This window comes from Balaenoptera ricei, chromosome 14 (assembly GCF_028023285.1).
Source record: "Balaenoptera ricei isolate mBalRic1 chromosome 14, mBalRic1.hap2, whole genome shotgun sequence".
Lineage (NCBI taxonomy): Eukaryota > Metazoa > Chordata > Mammalia > Artiodactyla > Balaenopteridae > Balaenoptera > Balaenoptera ricei.
In genome coordinates, this window is record NC_082652.1 from 66,513,690 (window position 1) to 66,531,025 (window position 17,336).

Consider the following 17,336-nt stretch of genomic DNA (forward strand, 5'->3'; position numbering starts at 1 on the left):
AAACAAACAAAAAAAGAATAAGAAAGCCATACAGTATGGTGCTGGCTAGTTAGTTAAATTTCATTTAAAAGTTTAATCATTGAAAATAGGCATATGACTTAGGAAAAAGATATTTGGTGCTAAGTGATCCACAATTTGATGTTAAACCACATATCACAGAAAGTTGAGTACATGGTCTACCTTTCCTAATGTAACAATATACTACAGGAGGTTGTGGACAGCAGCGTGGTATAACCTGAGGAGGCTGAAACACCCAATAGGAGTCAGAACACTGTGGTCAGATTCCAGCTCTACCACCTCGTCTTGGTCAAGTCATATACTCTGAGTGTGTGGTTTTAATGTGAAAATAGGTAAAATAATGTGTGTCCATCTATTTTACAGGATTCCTGTGAGAATGAAACAAAAATAGGAAAACAGAGAAAACTATACATTCCCGTAGAAATATAAAGAACCTCTCATGGCGTTAACTACAGAGTGATGGAAGGAGAGAACTTTAGGAAACGCAAGAAATGAATGCAAAAATGGCTGAGTGGCAGTGCCAGTGCCAGCAGTTGTATACCGTAAACCGTTTTAAAAGTCTCCAGCACATTTAGAAAGAAAATAAAGCCTGGTTCTAGGCAGCTTTAGTTCTCGTCCTGGAGGTGATACCATGGAGAGCGCAGAGAGTTGCGAGGTGGTAACGGAGGAGAACCTTGCAGTGCTGAAGCCTTGGACCAGCCTAGTCCAAGCTCTCAGCGCCTGGAGTCCTAGGAAAAACTACAACTCCCAGAAATCCCGGGCACCAAAGGGGGCGGGCCCAACGGTGTGTGGGCGGGGTCGTCAGAGCAAGCGGGGCGCTTCTCCCGCGAGGAGCTGCTCGAGAAGTGGCGGGAGTGGCGGCTATGGAAGCGCAGGAGGAGAAAGAGGCGCAGGTGATGGGGCGGGAGCGGGGCTTTGCGGCATCCCGGAAACCGCGTCTTTGATACACTCGCTCTGTCGGCGGATCTCCTAGGCGCACCACTTTTACTTTGTTCCTCTGCTGTTCCGTATTTAGTCCCGCCTTCAAGATCTGTGAGCCTCCCCGCCCCACCCCCCTTAGACTATCGCCCCCCACCCCCACCTCCACCCTTGGAAAGGGAGTTTCCCTTCCTTCCCGGCCTTCCCTGCCGGGATTCGGGCTTGGAGAGGGGTTGAGGAGAGCCCCCTGGTGCGAAACCTCCCCCTGGAGACTGGAGGGGGACTTCTGAACCCAAAGTCAACTTCCAGCCAAGCCTCGCCGTTCACTGCTGCTTCTACCAGAATTTTCACACTAGACCTGCTTCAGTGTCTCGCATCCCAGCTCTAGGAGTTTCCTGGCATTGCGGGTCTTGTGGTGTGTTGAGGACAACTCTTTTTTCAGACTTTGCAACTGTAATAATGCCTTAGCACCTGCATATTGAGCTTTAAAGTTATTCGAGTGATGCAAAATATTAGCCTATACTGCTTTCGTAGCTTTGGGAAAGGATAGATTGTTTTCTGGTAGTTTTATTTATTGTGCTTGCTCACTTTTTATTTCCTGACATCTGGTATCTCTCTCCCTAAAGACAAATTAGGATGCCAGAATATTCATGGAAAGCATTTCGTTTGCTACTGATCACTTCTTGGCCATATTTTCTTCGTGCTATTGCAAAAAACAAGGCTTATAAAATTTGTATCCCTTGTAATGGTTAGGTTGCTGCCTGGTTGAAAAAAATATTTGGAGATCATCCCATTCCACAATATGAGGTGAATCCGCGGACAACGCAGATTTTGCATCACCTTTCAGAACGCAACAGGGTCCGGGACAGGGATGTCTACCTGGTAATAGAGGACTTGAAACAGAAAGCAAGGGAATATGAATCAGAAGGTGAGATTAATTCCAGAGTTTTGAGTGAGATAATAACTAGAGGTAACCAAATTGTTTAACGCTAAAGTATACAAGATTGATTTAGTGTAGACTGCTTGTCAGTTTTGCTTCTTTATTTTACCCAGACTTGTCTTACACTGTGTTGTTATAGTAACTTAATCATAAATTTCATTATAGTATATATTTTATTGATACTCTGATGGTGAAACAGTAACCCCTAAAAGATGAGTCTAAACTTATTAGCCTGACATATGCGATACCTGTGGTTTTTCACTTACATATCTTTTGGTCTCTTTCCAGTCTCCATGCTTTAGTCATAATGAGCCATCATGACACCTGAGGTGGCAGCCATGAACTGTGACTTGAACACATCACTCTGTTGCCATGTATTCATGGAACTGCATGAGAATCTTCTGCTGTGCATATGTAGTTTAAAAAAGTGTATTCAACACATTCATTGTCTTTATAACACAAACCACAAAAATAAAGATTGGGAATGTACAAAAGAGGAAAGAAGTGAGATCTACGTTTGCCTACACTTAAGCAGGTGTATGGCATATGTTACATATGTTGTTTTGAATGTAGAGCAATTTATATTGTAAATCTATTGCATATGTGCATTTTTCCAGTTTTCTTTTAAAAAAATTAGTATGCCGTAAAATGACTTTTTGTTTGGTATACTGTTTTAACACACATGGATTCTGAGAACCACCCCCACGGCTAAGATGCAGAATAGTTCTGTCACCCCCAAACACCTCCCCTGTGATGCTCCTGTGTAGTCATACTCTCCCGTATGCCTTTAAACGTGTTTAAATTTTAAATGATTTTATTTTAGTAGTTATTAAAATACAGTATGGAGAAAGGGGCTTTGAGTCCAGAAAAATCTTATTTTGCAAGAACTTTCTTTTTGTCTATACTATTATGTAATGAAAATTCGAATGATTTTAAAAGTAAGATTATTCACGGCTGTCCTTGAGTACTTTTTAGGGTGGCATATATTAAGTAGCAAATGTTTCTAGTAATATATACAAAATTTTGACACAATTTTCTATACTAAAGTATCCAGAAGAGCCCTGCCACCATTGATATGTTAACTCTACACATCATATACTTTTTTTTTTTTTTAATATTTATTTATTTATTTATTTATTTAGGCTGCGCCGGGTCTTAGTTGTGGCATGTGGGCTCTTAGTTGCGGAATGCGGACTTCTTAGTTGCGACATACTCTTAGTTGTCACACACATGTGGGATCTAGTTCCTTGCCCAGGGATTGAACCCGGGCCCCCTGCATTGGGAGCGCAGATTCTTACCCACTGGACCACTAGGGAAGTCCCCATGTACTTTATTATTTTTTTAAATTAATTAATTAATTAATTTATTTTTGGCTGCGTTGGGTCTTCGTTGCTGAGGGTAGACTTGCTCTAGTTGCATCGAGCGGGGGCTATTCTTCGTTGCAGTGTGTGGGCTTCTTATTGCTGTGGCTTCTCTTGTTGTGGAGCAACAAGCGGCTCTAAGCGCAGGCTCAGTAGTTGTGGCGCACGGGCTTAGTTGCTCCGCGGTACGTTGATCTTCCTGGGCCAGGGCTCAAACCTGTGTCCCCTGCATTGGCAGGCGGATTCTTAACCACTGTGCCACCAGGGAAGTCCAACCCCCCCATGTACTTTATTTTTTCTTTATTTTTCAGATATTAAGATTATTTATTTTTATTATTTTATTTATTTTTAAAAAATTTTTTTACTTTTGGCTGTGTTGGGTCTCTGTTGCTGAGTGCGGGCTTTCTCTAGTTGCGGCGAGCGGGGGCTACTCTTCGTTGCGGTGTGTGGGCCTCTCATTGCGGTGGCTTCTATTGTTGTGGAGTACGGGCTCTAGGCACGCGGGCTTCAGTAGTTGTGGCACACGGGCTTCAGTAGTTGTGGCACACGGGCTTCAGTAGTTGTGGCTCATGGGCTTAGTTGCTCCGCGGCATGTGGGACCTTACTGGACCAGGGATTGAACCCGTGTCCCCTGCATTGGCAGGTGGATTCTTAACCACTGCGTCACCAGGGAAGTACCCTGCCATGTACTTTAATTTTTACTCCTCTTTTCTAAGTTTTTCCTCCTTTTAGACAGCGAAGCTGTCAAGCAGAGAACAGAAAATTTATGGAACCTTGTAACAAATATAGATTCATACACACTGTTAAGGAACTCCTGCTTCCAGAGTTTCTAATTCTAAATTTTGAGTAGTGATACTGTATAGCCCCCAGGACTTGAATGACTTTTGAGCAAAAGATTTCTTAGATGCAGTTTTTATTTCTGCACAGTACAGTTCTTTGCAGCACGTAAGACTGGAACATTTTGGAAATATTTTCAGGAATTGGGAAAGGATGTAAAAGTTTTGTATGAAGACTTTTTAATCGTGACAAATACAGATGAAACTATTGAAACCATTCATTCTTTATGCTGCCAATTCTTCAGTTGAGGAGGAAAATTAAGTGAAATTTCCCTAGCTAGAACCTCCAATAAAATGTTGAATAGATGTAGACATCTATTAGAGTAGACATCCTTATCTTGTTCCTCATCTTAGAGGGAAAGCATCTAGTCTTTACTATTGAGTGCGATGTGAGTTGTGGGTTTTTTGTAGATGCCCTTTTTCCGGTTGAGGAAGTTTCTTTCTATTCCTACTTTGTTGAGTGTCCTTATCATGAAACGGTGCTGGATTTTGTCAGATGCTTTTTCTGTCTATTGAGATGATCATATGACTTTAGTTTTTTATTTTGTCGATATGATGTGTTACATGAATTGGCTTTCAGATGTTAATCCAACATTTATCCATAAGATAAATCCATGTCCTCATGGTGTATAATTTTTTAATAGGTTGCTGGATTCAATTGCTAGTATTTTGTTGAGAACTTTTGCATCCATATTTATAAGAGATAGTGGTCCGTAGTTTTCTTTCCTTTTAATATGTCTTTTTCTGGTTTTAGTGTCAGGATAATATTGGCCTCACAGAAACAGTTGAGAAGTATTCCCTCCTTTCTATTTTTTGGAATAGTTGATGAAGAATTGGTATTAATTCTTTATGTAATCTATAGAACTCAATGGTAAAGCCATCTGGACCTGAACTTTTCTTTATGGGTAGATTTTGATGACTAATTCAGTCTCTTTGCTTACTGTAGGTCTATTAGATTATCTATTTGTTCTTGAATTAGATGCAGTAGTAAGTGTCCTTTTTGGAATTTGTCCATTTCATCTAAGTTATCTAAATTTCTGGGTACAATTGTTCATAGTATTCCTTTATAATCCTTTTTATTAAGTAGGTAGATCAGTCGAATATACTGTCTTCTGAGGCTAGTAATTTGAGTCTTTTTTCTTCTTAGTCAATCTAGGTGAAGCTTATAGCACAGGAAACTCTGCTCAATATATATATATGTTTTTAAGGAAATGACAGTCACCTGATATTCATAGTGGTGTGCTTTATAGTTTATTTTATTGCTATTGTTTTAATTTTTTAAATATTTATTTATTTATTTGGTCACGTTGAGTCTTAGTTGCAGCAGGTGGGCTCCTTAGTTGCGGCTTGCCAACTCCTTAGTTGTGGCATGCAAACTCTTGGTTGCGGCATGCATGTGGGATTTAGTTCCCCAATCAGGGATCGAACCCGGGCCCCCTCATTGGGAGCGTGGAGTCTTAACCACTGTGCCATCAGGGAAGTCCCTCTGCTCAATATTCTGTAATAACCTAAATGGGAAAAGAATTTGAAAAAGAAAAGGTACTATATATGTGTAACTGAATCACTTTGCTGTACACCTGAAACTAACACAACATTATTAATCAACTATATTCCAATACAAAAAAAAATTTTTTTTTTAAATCTAGTTGAAGGTTTTTCAATTATGTTGATCTTTTCAAAGAACTAGCCTTTGGTTTTAATGATTTTTTCTTCTTTTTTAATCTATTTTATTAATTTTCACTCTGTTCTTTATTATTTCTTTCCTTTGGCTTGCTTTAGGTTTAGTCTGCTCTTCTTTTTTAAATGTTTTAAGCTTAGGCTATTGATTTGAGATCTTTCTTCTTTTTTAACATAGGAATTTACAGGCATAAATTTCCCTCTAAGCACTGGTTTAGGTGTATCCCCTAAGTTTTGGTATGTTATGTCTTCATTTTCATTCACCTCAAAGGATTTGATTTCTTTTTGACCCATTGGTTATTGGGAGTATGTTGTTTAATTCTACATATTTATGAGTTTCCCAAATTTCTTTCTAATTTCTAATTTCATTCCATTGTAATGGGGGAATACTTTGTATTATGTGATGGTATTATCATTATAAATTGTCCCTGTTTATCTCTAGTAACATTTTTGTTAAAAAGTCTATTTTATCTGATATTAATATAGCCACTTCAGCTTTCTTGTGGTTGCTGTTCACATTATATATCTTTTTCCATCCTTTATTTTCATTGCACTTTGCTCTATTGCACTTCACAGATATTGTGGGGTCTTTTTTTACAAATTGAAGTTTTGTAGCAACCCTGTGTTGAGCAAATCTATCATTTTTCCAATAGCATTTGCTCACTTCGTATCTCTTACATTTTGGTAATTCTCACAATATTTCAGACTTTTCCATTTCTCTCTCCCTCTACTTGGGCCTCCATATTCCCTGAAACATAACAAATTGAAAATAGTCCTATTAATAACCCTACAATGGCCTCTAAGTGTTCAGGTGAAAGGAAGTCACATGCCTCTCACTTTAAATTAAAGGCCAGAAATGATGAAGCTTAGTGAGGAAGGTATGTTGGAAACCAAGACAGGCTGAAAGATAGGGCTCTTATGCCAGACAGTTAGCCAAGTTGTGAATGCAAAAGAAGAGTTCTTGAAGGATATTAAAAGTGCTACTCCAGTGAGTCATTTCCACGTTCAAGTCATTCTTTAATAAATACATTTCGTAAGGCTATAGCTGGCATAGATAGTGATTCCTCTAATGGATCTGGGCAAAGTAAATTGAAAACCTCTGGAAAGAATTCACCATTCTAGAGGCCACTGAAAACATTCGTGATTCATGGGAAGAGGTGAAAATATCAGCATTAGCAGGAGTTTGGAAGAAGTTGATTCCAGCCCTCATGGATGACTTTGAGGGGTTCAAGACTCCAGTGGAGGAAGTAACTGCAGGTGTGGTGGCTATAGCAAGAGAACTAGACTTAGAAGTGCAGCCTAAAGATGTGACTGAATTGCTGCCATCTCATGATAAGACTTTCACGGATGAGGAGTCGCTTCTGATGGATGAGCAAATAAAGTGGTTTCTTGAGAAGGAATCTACTCTGGTGAAGATGCTGTGAAGATCGTTGAAATGACAACAAAAGATTTAGTATATTACATAACTTACTTGATTAAAGCAGTGGCAGGGTTTCAGAGGACTGACTCCAGTTTTGAAAGGAGTTCTTGGGTAGAATGCTGTCAAACAGCATCGCATGCTACAGGGAAATCATCTGTGAAAGGAAAAGTCAATCAATGTGGCGAACTCTGTTGTCCTATTTTAAGAATTTGCACAGAATTGCCCAGCCTTCAGCAACCATCACCTTGATCAGTCAGCAGCCATCAACATCGAGGCAAGACCCTCCACCAGCAAAAAGATTATGACTCACTGAAGACTCAGATGTGGTTATCATTTTTTAGCAATAAGGTATTTTTAAATTAAGGTTTGTACATTGTTTTTCTAGACATAATGCTATTGCACACTTAATAGACTACAGTATAATATAAACATAACTTTTATATGTCCTGGGAAACCAAAAAATTAACATGACTCTCTCTATTGCAATATTTGCTTTATTGCGGTGTTCTGGAACCCCAGTATCTCTGAGTTATGCCTGAATTTGTATCTTTGAATCTGAAGTATGTCTCCTGTAGACAGCATGTAGTTGGATCCTGTTGTTTTTTTCAGTCTTATAATCTCTGCCTTTGGGTTGGATTGTTTAATTCATTCTCATTTAATGTTATTATTGATACAGTTGTATTTATATCTGCCAATTTACTTTTCATTTTCTATATATTACATCTTTTTTTGTTTCGCTATTTTTCCTTTATCGCATTCTTTTGCATTAAGTAAATATTTTCTAATGTAACATTTAAATTTCTTCAGTGATTTTTTACTTCTTTTTTTTCAGTTCTTTTTAGTGTTGCTCTGAGGTTTGCAAATAAATCGTATCAGCTCAGCTTCATATTTGTACTAGCTTAATTCCAGTGAGATAGAGAAATGTTGCTCCTATGTAGTTCTGTTCCTCTTTTCCCCCCTTTTGTGGTATTATTGTTACACATATTACATCTAATAATATGGACTCAACAGTATACTGTTATATTATTACTTAACCATCTGTAGTCATTTCCTTAGCCCTTTACACCTTTACTACCACCACATCCTTTGTGCTGTTTTTAACATATATATTACATTTCTATAACCCAGCAATACCTTATATAAATATTATTTTATCCAGTTGCTTTTTAAGTCAGTTAAGAGAAAAACGAAGAAAAAAATACATGTATGCTCTTTATAATTCTGCTTGTACCTTTACTGATAATTCATTGCTTTTAGTGCGCATTTGAATTACTGTTTGGGGTCACTTGCTTTAAGCCTGCAGAACTTCCTTTAATATTTCTTATAAGTTGGGTCTGGTGACAATGAAATTCTCTCAGTTTTTGTCTATCTGGGAGTCTTTATTTTGCATTTATTTTTGAAAGAAAGCTTTGCTACATGTAGGATTCTTGCTTGACAGTTTGCTCTTTGAGCACTTTGAACATGTTATCCTGTTGCCTTTTGGTCTCCGTCGTTTCTGTCAAGAAGTTGACTGTTAATCTTACTGAGGTTTCCTAGTATATGTCATTTTTCATTTGCTGTTTTCAAGATTTTCTCCTTGTCTTCTTTTTTTAATAAATTTATTTATTTATTTATTTATTTATTTATTTATTTATTTTTGGCTGTGTTGGGTCTTTGTTGCTGCTCACGGGCTTTCTCTAATTGCTGTGAGCGGGGGCTAGTCTTCGTTGCAGTGCACGGGCTTCTCATTGCAGTGGCTTCTCTTGTTGCGGAGCACGGGCTCTAGGTGCACGGGCTCAGTAGTTGTGGCTCGCAGGCTCTAGAGTGCAGGCTCAGTAGTTGTGGCGCACAGGCTTAGTTGCTCCGTGGCATGTGGGATCTTCCCAGACCAGGGCTCGAACCCATGTCCACTGCATTGGCAGGCGGATTCTTAACCACTGTGCCACTGGGGAAGCCCCCTTGCTGAATTTTAATAGATTTTCTTGAACAGATGTTTCTTCATTTGCTGTTTGTCCTTAGGAGCATTTCCAGAAGCTTTAAATGGTTGTGTTTTGTTTTGGGGTTTTTTTTGTTTTGCTTTTTGGGTTTTTTTTACAATTTTCACCAGTTTCACTGGAGTGTAGGTGAGCAGAGCTCTTCACACTGTTATGTTGGAAGTCAGACTCCTGGTGGTTTGATTTTTGGCAAAGATGACAAGACAATTTAATGGAGGAAAGAATAGCCTTTTCAGTGAACAGTGCTGGGATAGGTGGATATCCACATGTATAAGAATGAAATTGGACCCTGCCTCATAACATATATAAGAATTAACTCAAAATGAATGAAAAACCTAAAAGTAAGAGCTGAATCTAAAACTCAGAAGACAACATCTGTGTATATCTTCATGACTTTGGATTTGGCAATGGTTTCTTAGCTATGATACCAAAAACACAAGCAACAAAAGAAAAGTAGGTAAATTGGACATCATCAGAATTAAAAACTTTTGTCCTCAAAGGACACCATCAAGTAGATGAAAAGACAGCCCACAGAGTGGGAGAAAATATTTGCAAATTGTATATCTGTTAAGGGACTTATATCTACAATAAATGAAGAATTCTTACAACTGAATAATAAAGAGACAACCCAGTTAAAAATGGATAAGGGAGGGAATTCCCTGGCAGTCCAGTGATTAGGACCCCACGCTTCCACTGCAGGGGCCCAGGTTCTATCCCTGGTCAAGGAACTAGGATCTCATAAGCTGCGGCCAAAAAAAACGTTAAGGAATATGAATATACATTTCTCCCAAGAAGATATACCAATGGCCAGCAAGCACAGCATCATTAGCCATCAGGGAAATGCAAATCAAAACCACATTCCACTTCACACCTACAAGGATGGCTATAATCAAAAAGACAAGGTCTTGGATTATCATTTTATTGATCATTATTCAGTTTTATGAATGATCACTGTGCAAAATAAATAAATAATACAGCTGTTGGTGAAGATGACAATGTGGAGAAATTGGAACCTTCATACATTTCTGGCAGGAATGTAAAAATCAGTAGCTTTGGAAAACAGTCTAGCAATTCTTCAAATAGTTAAACATAGAGTTAGCATATGACCAGCAGTTTCACTCCTAGTTATATACCCAAGAGAAATGGAAACATACGTTTATGTAAAAACCCATACGTGAATGTTTATAGCAACATTATTCATAATAGCCAAAATGTGGGAGCAATCCAAATGTTCATCAATGGATGAATGGATAAATAAAATATGGTAAATCTATACAATGGAATATTATTCTTCCATAAAAAGGGATGAAGTACTGACTGATACCTGCTACAGAACGGATGAACCTTGAAGCCATTATGCTAAGTGAAAGAAGCCAGTCACAGAGGATCACATATTATGTGATACCATTTATATGAAATGTCCAAATTAGGCAAATGAATAGAGACAAAATGTAGGTTAGTGGTTGCTAGGGCTTCATGGGTTGGGTAGCTGGAAAATAATGACTGAGGAGTGTGGGATTTCTTTTTGGGGTGATGAAAATGTTCTAAAATACTTTAGGTGAGTGGATTATGTTATGTGAAAGACTGCAGTAAAGCTGTCAAAAATTAAAGCAAAACAAAGATCTTAGTCACCATAAAACTCTTATATCTTTTCAGCCAAGCATCTTCAAGACCTTCTCCTGGAGAGTGTGAATTTTTCCCCTGCCAATCTCTCTAGCACTGGTTCTAGGTATCTGAATGCTTTGGTTGACAGTGCTGTGGCCCTTGAAACAAAGGATACCTCACTAGCTAGGTAATTCTTGTGCCAATTTTAATTTCTGCAGTCACATACACTGTAAGGTCTTGACCTAAAGAGCTTTTGTTTCTCAGGGTGATTCTGTATAGGAAATTAGCAGTGTATGCAGAAATACTGAATTTAGTTAACTCCTTATCATTGCTAGTGAGTATGTATAATTACTTCAGATAAACTTGGTATTGGTTAAATTTTAGTGTTTTCTTCTTTCAGGATTAGGTTTATGAAGGCTGGTTCTCATGTATATTTGAAAAGGGTTTAGGTATCACATCATTCCCTATAAACAGTAAAAAGAGCAGTAGGCTAAATCATCTGGTTGAGCGTAGAGTAGTGATTTTTGGTCATGTCCCTACCCTATTGGATAGAGTAGGTTAAAGACCTTCAATTCTTTGTGACAGGCATTTCACCTATATAACGACATTATCCTTCTAACAACCTTAAGAGGAAACTGAGGCTCAGGAGAGGTGGGTTAAATAATTTCTCTGAGCTAGTAAATGGCAGAGTTGGGATTCAAACCCGGTCTGACTCAAAAGTCCATAGGACTATCACTGTTGGCTGCATCTTAGCTAGGACTACCACTACAACTTATAATCAGAGAATTGTATGGCCATTCTGCTTAACTGCTAATATAAGAGCTTGGAATATCTATAAATATATATATAAATAAATATATATATAAATATATAAATATATAAATATATATATATATATGTATATATACACACACACACACACACTTCAGTAGAGTTTTAGATATAAGATCATGTAGGCCGTATGGCAGCAGAAATCTAGACTTGAATTAAGTCAATTCAGCAGACACCAAATACTAATTATATCCTAGGCATATAATATATATAACTCTTTAACTACCTCTCTCCCTCTCCCTTCCTCCCTCCCTATATATATGTGTAAATATATATATGTGTGTGTGTGTGTATATATATATATATATATATATATATATATATATATATATATATATGTATAGCTATACATATAGGCACTGGGGAAGCAGAAATGAATAGAATAATGAATGCCAGCAAGTACATTCTCTGCTCATGGTAAATTAAAGGAGATGGACATGTAAAATTATAACATAGTATGACAGCTGCAACACTACAGTAATGTACAAGCTGTAGCTAGGAAGCACAGAGAAAGTAGTGAATTCCAGAATGGGAGTAAATCTTATTTGAGTTTTGAAGGGCAAATGGAAATTTGCCAGCTGAAGAAGGTTATTCCAGACAGTGAGAACCGCGTGTAAAATAGTATAGAGGTATGAAACAGCATGGTTAAAGAAGAATCCACATAGAAATAAAATCATTTTTAGAAATGAGGAATAATTGTAATTATTGTCCTTAATGTCCATTTACGTGACTAGATTCTTCTTTTAGTTTTATCCCTGCAGTGAATGATTTGACCTCTGATCTTTTTTGCACCAAATCCAAAAACGAAGAAATCAAGCTTGAATTGGCAAAACTTGAGAAAAATCTAACTGCAACTTTAGTATTAGAAAAATGTCTACAAGAGTAAGTAATTGAGTTGGAAGTGGTGACAATTTTTATTATAAAGGCAGTAACAGGACATTAGTTTTGGCGATAGATATGATTTAAAACAGCACATTAGGAAATGGGAAGATAAAATGTTTTTTTAAGTAGAAAATGACTTGGGTGAAGGTAGGAGTGGTTGAGTACATATTTTTACCTTTTACTTTATACAGTTTCTTTTTTCTCTCTGTTTTACAAATAACCTGTTTATAATTTTCAAAATGTATGTGAATTTTTTTTTTTTACTTATAAACTATGGTGCAACTTAAAGTCATGTTATATTTTGTTGCTCTTTCTTACTAGAACTCTGGTATCCCTCTTGATGCTTTGGACCTTCTTTAGGTCTCTGTAGCCCCAGAGATTAGATGCTGTGGATCAGGAGTATGTGTATGCACAAGTAATTTACTGGTGTGTAAATTTATCCAACAAATATTGACTATGTATATGCAAAGCACTGTGTCATGTCACATTTAGGAGAGAGGCCTTTGGGACCTCCATAGTTCAAATTGACTTTAGGATCTGTTAAGTCACTTTTTTGAGCAGCAGATCTACTTTCTCCAAGAATAATTGGCATAGATTAATCTTAAAATTATTTAGTATTCCTTGAGAAAAATCCCAGATGGCAACATGGAGGGAAAGATGACCTAGAAGAATGCATGGTAGCCAGTCTGGGATATAAAATTTATGGTAGAAAATCCAGCAAGTGTGTTATATCCTCTTGATACTCTTGACTAATCCAGAGTTGAATCGAAAAAGGAGTAGAGCTTCCTTTTAATAATAATTTCACTGAGAAGAAAATGTTCTCAACTTCATTTTTTAAAGGGATCTCAAGAAGGCAGAGTTGCATCTGTCTATGGAAAGGGCCAAAGTTGACAGTCGTCTTCAGAACATGGACTTCCTAAAAGCCAAGTCAGAGGAGTTCAGGTCTGGAATTAGAGCTGCAGAGGTTTGTATGAAGGACTGAATATATTTAGCTCTCTTCAGACTTATTTTCAACTTTCATCCTCAGAACTAGGCAGTATTGTTATTCCCTTTTTATGACCAGGGAACTGCAGAGAAGGTGGGTAACTTGCCCAAGGTTACACAGCTACTTAACAGCAGATCCCAATTCAAATGCAGGCTGCCAGGCCGCGAAGCTCAGGCTCTTAAGCACTGCACCCATCTTGTCACAAATCTCTGTCTGAAATGACTCGCATGCAACATAAAAGTGCTTAGGAGCAGGTGTAGTCCTTCATCTATGATTTATAGCTTCTCTGCTGTGTTATATATTGAAAATATTTCATGAGGGTCACTTGTAAAATAATTTTTTAAACTGAACTCCCTTTTTTGTAATTGTAGGAGCGACTTTCAGCCAGAGGAATGGATGCTTCTCTGTCTCATCAGTCACTGGTAGCACTTTCAGAGGTACGCTTACTTTAACCCAATTTAACTTTCTTTAAAATGTTAGTGCACAATCTGCTTTTTCATTTGTTTCTTTTTATAGTGCTTTATTCACTATTGACCTGATTTATTTTCCTTTACCGCTGTACTTTATGTTCACCAGTATTTATATCTTTATTACTTGTTTATCTATATATATTCTTCCATTTGTTTGGTTTCCTTTATTTATTACTATATGCTAGAAACTCTTTGCTGGAGTCAGTTATATGTTATTGATTTATTTATTGAATGAATGTATTGAGGGACTATGTGCTAACCACCTAGGTCCTCCTCTTTCTTCTCTTTCAGTAAAACGCAGGTCCCATACCCTTGTAGAATGCAATTCTGGGGTTTTAGATTGTATAAGGGTTTTATCTATTTTCATGGGAAGAGGGAGAAATGGAAGGTTTTGTTTTACTTTTTTTTCTTTAGATTTTTTGGTAGTTTGATTTTTGGAATTTAAAATTGGCAATTCATAAGTATGTATTTGAGACTCTTAATTATTCCCTGATGTTCTGATTCCTCTTAATTACATTATTTTGTATTACTAGGCAGCATACTTAAATCTTATTCTTAATAAATGGGAGTATAAGTTTCCTATTTTAGCATCTTCTAAGGATTGTTTCCATTTGTTATCCATTTATCTTTGAAGCTCTTTATTTGATACATTATTTAAACTATCCTAATGTTAATGCTTTGTCATGTTTTATTTCAGAAATAGACAGGGTTTAGTTGCATTGTGAATATTTCTATTACTCTGTGTTTTTTTCACCCCCCAGAAACTGGCAGAACTAAGACGACAGACTATACCTTTGAAGAAAAAATTGGAGTCCTATTTAGATTTAATGCCGGTAATTATTTTTATAATTAAAAAAAAAAAATGTTCCTCTTTTCCACCTTTCCCCAAGGGCACTAAATGATCATGAAAATACTGGGTCCATGTTTAAGGATTTAAAATCTATGCTGAAGGACTTCCCTGGTGGTCCAGTGGCTAAGACTCCGTGCTCCCAGTGCAGGGGGCTCGGGTTCGATCCCTGGTCAGAGAACTAGATCCCACAAGCCACAACTAAGAGTTCGCATTCTGCAGCTAAAGACCCCACATGCCACAACTAAGACCCGGTGCAGCCAAATAAATAAATATTTTAAAAATAAATAAAGTCTGTGCTGAATTTTAGTATTGTATGTACCTTGGATATACTTTCTACAACGTTTTTTGCCTTTTGAAAAGGATTGTTATATTCTTTTTCCCCTTGCATCCTAGCTGAGGCAACATAACCTTTCCTTATTTTATTTTCCTTTAAAAGAATCCATCTCTTGCTCAGGTGAAAATTGAAGAAGCAAAGCGAGAATTGGTAAGTAGTTCCATTTTTTCCTTCCGATTTTTAAAAAATAAATGCTGGCATAGCTAAAGCTCCCTTCCTCCTCCTTCTTTCCTTTCTACTCAGAGGTGAGCCACAGTCCCAGACTTGCTGTGTATCATTACCATGCATCTTTTAATACTTTTTTGGCATATACGTATCTTTTTTTTTCATAAAAAATACATAGTGGTCTTTTAAAATTTTATATAGATTTTCCTGGATGGAAAAGGAGGGTTGAGAGACATAGAATATTCTAGGCAGAAGGAATTAACAAAAGCATAAGAGCTGAAAAATGGAGGACTTTTCCAAGCTTTGGCAAGTGAAGCAGTCCAGCTGCTTAGGAGTATGCAGTGGAAGATAGAGCTGAAGAAGGTCAATTGGTTTATGAGATGAAGGACCTTAAATATAAAGAAGGTTGTTCTTGGAGGCTGTAGGGGACCACTGAAAGTTGCTCTGTGTTACCTTGTTTTTTAAGCTAAAGAGAAATATGATAAAGGTTATGCTTTTTGATCAGGCCAGTTGTTTAAGAAGATTTTTCTGGAATCAGTGTATAGGGTGGATTGGAGGAGGGAAAAAGAAAATTGCAGAAACTAGTTGGCCTGTTTAGGCCAGATGAGAAGTAATGAGAACAGTGGCAATGAGATTGGAAAAGAGTGATGTGAGAGACATTGCAGAAGTATGTTGCTTAAGGAGTAAAGGTCAGAAAAATCTATTCAAGTATCACTGCAGTCATTCACCTCTCTAAAGGTTCCCCCCCACCTTTTAATGTTTAATAGCATCAGGAGTCTGAAAACTTTTGGGGTGTGGGAAGTGGGGAGTTATAAAAGCAAGGGGAATATCTCAAAGAATATTTAATATTTTGTAATGGTATTTTAAAGAGTTTCTGTTTCAGTGTTTTTCCTTTTTGCTTCCCTTATTTTAAATAACAATAGAAGTTAGAGCACCTTCTTTATGTCCTTATTTATAATATTTATGGTGTTTCTTTCTTCCTTTAGGATACTGTTGAAGCTGAACTTACAAAGAAAGTAAACATGATGGAACTGTGACCAGAGCCAAATAAATTTCATCTTTCTTAACAAAGTAAAATGAATAGGACTTTAAAGAATTATTTCCTCATGGCATTCCTTATAACTTAATTTCTGTGTTCTTAGATGAGATAATAATGTCCTTATTGATAGAATGGTGGTTTCTGATTGTGTATTAAATTTTTATGCTCAAATACATAGTTTTCATATGAAAAAACATTGGTTTTCTATGTTGTTGGTGGTTAAATGTCCTTCAGTAGTTCTCTTAGGTGAACACTGTGACCGTTGTCCTGCAGTTGCTCACTAGGTCAGCTAAGTGAAAGGGAAACGTTCTGCAACTTCAGTTATGTTTCTCCCACACCCCCGATCAGCTTACCTGCCTACGTCCAAATGTTAATATATGCAGGAATTTGGTTTATGAAAAAGATGACCTTTTAAATCAGTAGTAGAGAGATAGATAATTCAACATATGGTGCTAGATCTGTACTTCACCCCTTGTATCAGGGTAATTTCAAGGGATCAAAGATTTAAATATTAAAAAAAAACAGTTAGTAAAAGAAATCATGGAGGAGTTTTAATGTTTTGATTTTTAAATAATCACAGAGTCAGAAACTTATGACAAATCCAGGAGCCATAAAAAAACGATTGAAATGTTTGAAAATTTTGAAATACTAAAACTTCCTGTATGGCAAAATCTTTCATAAATAAAATCAAACCATGACAAATGTAGTGTAGAGAAGAAGAGAGATTTTTCACTATGTAGCTTTTTGGACTTCAAAAAATTTTGTACCATGGGATCAAGAAGCAATTAGTTTTTTAAAGATTATCTAATTGACCTTAAAAATGTCCCTCCTCTCCTTTTCCACAAATATGTGGCTAAAGACATTTGTATTTCCTTTTTTGGAGACTGTCCATTTCCTTTAGGCATTTAAGTATGGTGGTTTGATCTTTTTCTTAACTTTTTAAGACAGCTCCTGGTGTGTTAGCTATATTTGAATTATAAATATTTTCCAAGTTTGTCGTTTGTCTTTTAACTTAATTGCAGTGCTTTTGGT

General features: G+C 36.9%; 1 protein-coding gene across 1 annotated transcript; it reads left to right on the plus strand.

Moving 5' to 3' along the window:
- Positions 1 to 837: 837 nt before the first annotated feature.
- Positions 838 to 16,435, plus strand: HAUS1 (HAUS augmin like complex subunit 1). The gene is made up of 9 exons (XM_059895571.1): positions 838 to 911; positions 1,690 to 1,864; positions 10,800 to 10,935; positions 12,327 to 12,461; positions 13,302 to 13,425; positions 13,818 to 13,883; positions 14,678 to 14,749; positions 15,203 to 15,250; positions 16,252 to 16,435. The coding sequence occupies exons 1-9, from the start codon at positions 882 to 884 to the stop codon at positions 16,300 to 16,302; spliced, it is 837 nt and encodes a 278-aa protein (XP_059751554.1). The 5' UTR covers positions 838 to 881; the 3' UTR covers positions 16,303 to 16,435.
- Positions 16,436 to 17,336: the final 901 nt, after the last annotated feature.

Bases quoted from the DNA above. Each gene is read 5' to 3' on its own strand.
- HAUS1 (XM_059895571.1), top strand. From the start codon at position 882: ATGGAAGCGCAGGAGGAGAAAGAGGCGCAG. The intron at 12,462-13,301 runs GTAAGTAATTGA...CATTTTTTAAAG, and splicing joins TTAGAAAAATGTCTACAAGA to GGATCTCAAGAAGGCAGAGT. The intron at 14,750-15,202 runs GTAATTATTTTT...TTCCTTTAAAAG, and splicing joins CCTATTTAGATTTAATGCCG to AATCCATCTCTTGCTCAGGT.